The 7,332-nt window shown below is 39.1% G+C and overlaps 1 protein-coding gene across 1 annotated transcript; it reads right to left on the bottom strand.

The window, feature by feature from the left end:
* Window positions 1–6,035: 6,035 nt before the first annotated feature.
* Window positions 6,036–7,246, bottom strand: LOC149131099 (uncharacterized). Its single transcript, XM_089341609.1, has 2 exons — window positions 6,868–7,246; window positions 6,036–6,052 (listed from the first exon to the last, which is right to left on the bottom strand). The coding sequence occupies exons 1-2, from the start codon at window positions 7,244–7,246 to the stop codon at window positions 6,036–6,038; spliced, it is 396 nt and encodes a 131-aa protein (XP_089197735.1).
* Between the last annotated feature and the right edge of the window lie 86 nt (window positions 7,247–7,332).

Genomic DNA, 7,332 nt, shown 5'->3' with positions numbered 1-7,332 from the left:
ATGGATTTTACAGCTGGATGCCCTTCCAAATGCCAACCATCTTACAAATTGTACTGGGTGTTTTTTACATGGCACCAGTACAAGTAAGATCTGCTTTGGCATGGTTTTATGGCAGGATGCCCTTTCAAACGCCAACCACCTTACAAATTGTACTGGGTGCTTTTTACATGGCACCAGTACAGGTAAGATCTGCTTTGGCATGGTTTTATGGCAGGATGCCCTTCCAAATGCCAACCACTTTACAGTGTGGACTGGATGCTTTTTATGTGACATCAACACTGCTGGAGTCACCTCATAACAAAGGTTCCCTCAACTGAGAGGGGAATTGGTGCTGAAGGCAGTGGTTTTGTGCCAGGTGAAGGACATCTTTGATGGATGGTCAACAAATTATCATCAAAGGACATCCTTGATGGATGGTCAAACATGTCAGGACTATTTCCTTTTTTGTGTGTATACAAAGACAATAACAAGTGTATTCATTGTTGCAAAAGTTTAGAAAACAGCAACAACAACTATAATTTGATCTTTGGTTTGTAACAGACTGTAGACTTCATAACTAATAACCAACGCCTTTCTGGCACTCTGCGTCGCCTTTCTGGCACTTGTGCCCGTGGCATGTCTTAGGACTTCTGAGTGAGATCGTTGCCAGTACCGCTGGACTGGCTCTTGTGCGGGTGGCACATAAAATACACCATTTGAGTGTGGCCGTTGCCAGTACCGCCTGACTGGCCTTTGTGCCGGTGGCATATAAAAGCACCCACTACACTCTCTGAGTGGTTGGCGTTAGGAAGGGCATCCATTTGTAGGAACTCTGCCAAATCAGATTGGAGCCTGGTGCAGCCATCTGGTTCGCCAGTCCTCAATCAAATCGTCCAACCCATGCTAGCATGGAAAGCAGACGTTAAACGATGATGATGATGATGATGATGATGATTTCATGTCACAGATTTTAGAAATCAAATCCATTTTTCTCAAGGATGCACAGCATGTGAGCCTTTCAGTGACATACACATCTGTGACATACACATACACACGCTCTCATTTATATAGTAGATATATATGTATATAAGGTGTATGTGTGTGAGAGAGAGAGAAATAGAGAGCCTCTATCAATCAAGGTTGACAATGTAACTGCACATGAGTATGCAGGTCTAGGTGTGTATGTGCAAATTTTTGCAGGCATTTACTTACACATGCAAGTCACTCCTCTCCATACTCTCTCTTTACTTGTTTCAGTCATTTGACTGTGGCCATGCTGGAGCACCGCCTTTAGTCAAGCAAATCGACCCCAGGACTTATTCTTTGTAAGCCTAGTACTTATTCTATCAGTCTCTTTTGCCGAACCGCTAAGTTACGGGGGGACGTAAACACACCAGCATCAGTTGTCAAGTGATGTTGGGGGGAACAAACACACACACACACACACACACACACACACACACACACACATATATATATATATACATATATACGATGGGCTTCTTTTAGTTTCTGTCTACCAAATCCACTCAAAAGGCTTTGGTCAGCCCGAGGCTATAGTAGAAGACACTTGCCCAAGGTGCCACGCAGTGGGACTGAACCCAGAACCATGTGGTTGGTAAGCAAGCTACTTACCATACAGCTACTCCTGATATTTACCCAAGGAAACAGTCACTGACTTGCATGGCCAATACAACTTGCTACCAGTTGCTGTCAGACTACAGAGCTGAAACAGATTTTGTGAGGCATTGTGCCTGACCCTCCAGAAGTTCTGCAAATCTACTACCCTGTGTAGATAGTTTCTTATTAACCTTTAAAAGATGAAGGGTAAAGTTGGCCTCAGCAGGATTTGATCTCAGAACACAGAATGTTGGAATAAACTCTTTGAGGCATTCTATCTAATACTTTAGTGACTCAACCAATTCACTGCTTCTGAATGCAAAAAGCAATAACAGCAATAATAAACCTGAGATAATGAAGCTATTAAGGGCAGTATCCCTGTGACATCTAATTACTGATGTATATACTTCAGTGTTTGTGGCCATGAAACTCTATATATGCAGCAAATGCATCCAACAGTAATTGTTAATTCTGTTAAAATGCTGGTGATGCGTGTGTGTGATTATACACACTGTTATTTTAAAATGATTATTTAATTAAAAAAATCTTTAAAACATGGAAGTTACATTGCTGTAATTTCCATTGTCGTTAGCATTAACTTGTATCTGAGTAGTTGATCTGTAGCGAGTGATTGAGCCTCTTCATCCTGATAGATGTAAAGGGTGCCAGTGCCTGAGATGGCTGTTCAGGCCAGGAGTGATATAAAGGAGTTGGGGGGGGGGGGCATTTATCTCTGGGGAGGGTTGGTGGAGGATGAGGAAGTGTGAGTCACTCTTTGTGTCTTTGATGCCTGATCTCTGCCTCTTGATGTGTTATTATCCATCTCATCATCATCATCATCGTCGTTTAACGTCCGCTTTCCATGCTAGCATGGGTTGGACGATTTGACTGACGACTGGTGAACCAAATGGCAACACCAGGCTCCAATCTGATTTGGCAGAGTTTCTACAGCTGGATGCCCTTCCTAATGCCAACCACTCCGAGAGTGTAGTGGGTGCTTTTACGTGTCACCGGCACAAAGGCCAGTCAAGCGGTACTGGCAACGGCCATGCTCAAAATGGTGTATTTTATGTACCACCTGCACAGGAGCCAGTTCAGAGGCACTAGCAACGATCTCGCTTGAATGTCTTTACACGTGCCATCCGGCACAAGTGCCAGGAAGGTGATGCTGGGCACAGGTGCCATGATGATTTCGCTTTCACTTGCCCCAACAGGTCTTCGCAAGCCGAGTTTCATTTCCTATGAAGGAGATGACGTTGGCATGGGTGCCAGTCGTCGAATTTAGTTTGATTTCGATTTCACTTGCCTCAACAGGTCTTCATCCTTATGATTATATGATGAAAATGAATGTGAAAATGAGACAGGTTTTTTAAACATAAATTTGCTAAAAGGTACCACAAATTTGTGAAGGTAGGAAATTTGGTGTTGTTGAGAGAAACAGGACTGGGTATGACTTTAAACTGCATCTGTTAGTGGGGATCTAGTTTGGGAAATCCAGTGTTTTGAAGAGTGAAAAACCACCTTTTAGCCACTATTCTCCTAGGTCTACTCTGACCTGGAGTAGCAGCACTTGTCAGGGCCCCAGTTATGGGTTATATAGTATATACCTAACATAGCCAGGGTATACTGGAATGAAGGGATGCAGCATGGTGGATGTGAACTATTTTGGCAGATGAACTTATTCAGTCAATGGCAAATATCACTACATGCTATGTGGATAAACAGACAACAAACTGTCCAATGGTTAGGATCGAGGGGTTCAGTTAGCAAATTACTGTTACCATCTGTAGTCATGGTATGTGCAGATGAGATATTTCAGCTAGCAAAAGACCAATGTGATTAAAACTCAGGCTAGACTTTTATGCTTTGTCATTTGATCAAAACGTCTGGTATGGAAGATTTTCATTGGTCCGGGCAAGTAGCCGAACCAGGATGGGTAGATGGATGAAAGAAAGAAACCAAGTCCAATGACAGAAAATAAGTAAAAAAAAAATAAGCAATTTATAAAGGGAAAGCAGGCTCACTATTAAGAACTGGAAAAAGTGTTGGCTGAATGAATGGATAATGAGAAAAAAGACAGATACACTGCAAGCATACTGCATGTAAATTTAGAAGCAAAGGAAACTAAATCAAGAAAAATGACCACCAGAGTTATATGAAGAATCAAATAATGAATTGGGCTTTCCATGGTTTTTGAGTGATAAATTCATTTTATGAACAATGACCTTTTTAACCTTTTTTTTTTTTTTAACAGCCTTAGCTCAATTGCTTATAAGCAAAAGTTACTGAGTAAAAACAGGAACCATGCCAGTTTAGTAGTTGAGATTTAGCTTTCTTTCTTTTTCTGTGTGTGTTTTATGTCTTGAAATTTCCTGCCATGTTACATTGGTTTCTTAGAAAATATAAATCATGATGGCTATACTTAGGGAGGTCACGTGAGGGTAAAATATATGACTGAATTTTAGCTATGAAAGTGTATGTGTGTGTGTATGGGGGGTGGGGGGTGTTATTGGTTTATGTTTTAGATAGCATTGTACTGAAGTAAATATTCTAGGCTCTGTCTGAATGATGCTTGTGTGCAGAAGGTTAAGAAGGAATGAAATGTTGTCTAGGTATGTGTGAGTGAGTGAGTGTGTGGCTAGATGTAGTGATATCATTAGTATATATATTGGTCTCAAATTTTGGCACAAGGCCAGCAATTTAGGGGAGGGGGTAAGTGAGTTATATTTATCCCAATGCTCAACTAGTACTTGTTTTATCGACCCCTATAGGATGAAAGGCAAGGTCAACTTGGCAGAATTTGAGCTCAGAACAAAGATGAAATGCTGCTAAGCATTTTGCCTGGGATGCTAATGGTTAGATCATGGTGTGTAGATAAATGCATGTGCATACACAGGGCCAAATTTATAGGGAGTCAAAGAGGGCAATTGCCCCAGGCATCCAAAAATATAGGGCCTTCCTGCTATGAAGGGTATGTATGTACTACTCAATACAGGTGGGTTCCCACCTCTCAGTAATCCAGTAATCTTGCATGCAGTGACTCACTTTCAATAAACAAACATAGCCTAAAAAATGCATTCGCTAAACAACCAGTTTTAACTACATTAGTGACATCAATTCATTCCCAAAGCAGTCACAATTCCCATAGGAATTAATTGTAGCAACAACACTCCAAAAAGTGTATGAATCTGTGAGTGTTTGTGTGTGTGTGAGTGTATGTGTGTGTGTGTGAGAGAGAGAGAGAGTATGGATAGGTAGAGGTAAAGATAGGTAGAGAGATTGATAGAAAGAAGTTATTGTCTCTAGTTCAGATTCCTTTCAATGCATGACCGAGCACGAGCATGGTGACTTTAGATTGATCACTGGCCATTAAACACACACACACACACGCACACACACACACACACACACACACACACACACACACACACACACACACACACACACACACACATACATTGCCATTCTTTCAGTTAGGCATTGAAAACTGGTCTTATTTTAGGAAAGAGCAAGTAAGTAATATGTTCCAAAATCTAAATTTTGAATTTAGTTTTAATTATAAAATTACCTCTCTCAACAGCTCAAAGCATCTTTTTTTTTTACAGCTTTAGAATTATTGCTTTTATGCTCACATGTTCCTTTTCTTTCTTTCTTTTTCATTATTTTTCGTCATTTTGTCAAATACTTGAACTAACTACAGTGAAGTGGGGCAAAGTTGGTAACTGAGACAAAATAAGTTATTACCAAGTTTTCATTATTTTCTCACTACTTCTCTGAAAACATTACATTGCAAATATTGCACCACCATTTTGTACCCTTGCATCATTTTTGGGAGTAAGCATTGGCCACCAGTGTTGTTGTTGTTGCAGTTTGAAACTGTCAGGTAAGAGGTACTTTATTTTCAAGAAATTTTCCCTCTGAGGTTGTTAATAAAATATCTAGGCAATTTTAGGTGTTCAACAGTACAAATTCTTTCCTCTGTTGGGTTCCAAGTCAATTTTTCCCCACACTAATGTCTAATCTGATAATTTTCAATTTTCAAAAACTGATGTCTAAACTGGGGCAAAATGAGTAATGGCTAATTTCAATAACCTCTTCTCTTTAACTGCATGGTGTATAAGTGTATCAGGAAGAAAGCCAGATGGAATTCTGCTTTAAGTACCCCATATAACATCTCATAACTTTTTCTAGTTTTTGGACTTTTCAGAAAATTTTTCCAAATTTGTATTCTACACATGGGAATTCATATGACTATGAAAAAACAAAAAAAAAAAATGTTATTTGTGTCTGATCTAAGGGCTATTTAGCTGTTATTGTTAGCACATCTCATGACCACCTGATACTCACCTTGTTTCTTTATCACTCTGATGTATTGATGCTTTTTCAATATCTTTCTACACATAAACACGTTTAATGGTCTATTGCTGGGATTGAAGTCAAAATTTAGGACTGTCTGTAACAAAAAAAGAAAATAAAAATTAGAAAATTATAAAAAATTTTTTTTTCGTAGTTGTATGAATCCTCATGTGTTTTAAAAATTCCAAAAAATTAAAAAGTAATGAGGGGTTATATGAGATGCTTAAACCAGAATTCTGCCGAGAGCCACTCCAGCAGATCATGAAGAAGCTATAGAGAATATTTTATGTTGAATTTTTTGATTTAGTCAAGTTTCATTAATTTCATATTATGCCATTTTCCCATGATTCCCTTCATTTGACCGACATACTGATGTGTATGAGTTTTTTTCAAATGTAATTCTGGAGAACTGAAGAGGCAAATTTACCTTGTCTTTTCTTACCCATTTTGACCCATCTAAGTTTCTCGTTTAAATGCTCAAAGAGAACGGAGGCAATTTTCTGAAATAGTGTTCTGAATATGTTATAGTGGTTTTTAATGCATTTAGAGTAGGTCATTTGCTTAACTGATGTAGTTTTTTTAGATAATGAACTGTTATAAAAATATTTTTGTCCTCAAAGTCAAAAATGCAGTAAATGTTACTCATTGTGCCCCACTACCACTTACTGGAAACAAGAAAAACAGACTTTAAGAATATTAATTATTATTAGAGAAACAAAGTCTATCTGCCACACTTCTCGGTCTATCATCACTGCTTCAAGGTTAGTGTCTTCAATCAAGTTGTCAATATTTTCCTCTGCCTACATAATCACAAAGTGGGTTCCACAAGACTAATTTGGATGCTCGCAGCTTAGGATGGCGCATGCAGTGATCAGACAGTCGCAGCCATCTCTGTATGATCTTCTCACTAACCTTCAGCAGGTCTCCATAAAGTCAATTCATTTGTCATATGTTGCTGCCATTTCACATTTAGAGCCATTTGTAACATCCTTGTGAAACATCCGTTTAGCCCATTTGATAATTTCTTTTTCAGTGTCCAGATTTCGTTGCCATATAACAGCACTGATTCAACAGTTGCAATGAACAGCTTCATTTTGATTTGCCTGGGCAATTCAGTGTTCCAGACTTTCTTTAGATTGTGACAGGCAATCCATTCTTGTGTTTTCTTGACCTTGATGTCTGCTTCCAAACTGCTCACCCATCCACCTAAGTACTTGAAGTCTTCAGCAACATTCAATTTGGAACCACTCAGAACAAACAGTGCAGTATCATTTGATTGGTTGAAAGACATGTATTTCATTTTCTTGGCGTTTGTGCACAGCCCTATCTTTGCAGCTGATGCTTCTACTCAGCTGAACAGCTGTTAAGCTTGATCTA

Source organism: Octopus bimaculoides, chromosome 25, assembly GCF_046866305.1.
Source record: "Octopus bimaculoides isolate indiv1 chromosome 25, ASM4686630v1, whole genome shotgun sequence".
NCBI lineage: Eukaryota > Metazoa > Mollusca > Cephalopoda > Octopoda > Octopodidae > Octopus > Octopus bimaculoides.
This window is presented reverse-complemented; position numbering and strand designations above follow the sequence as displayed.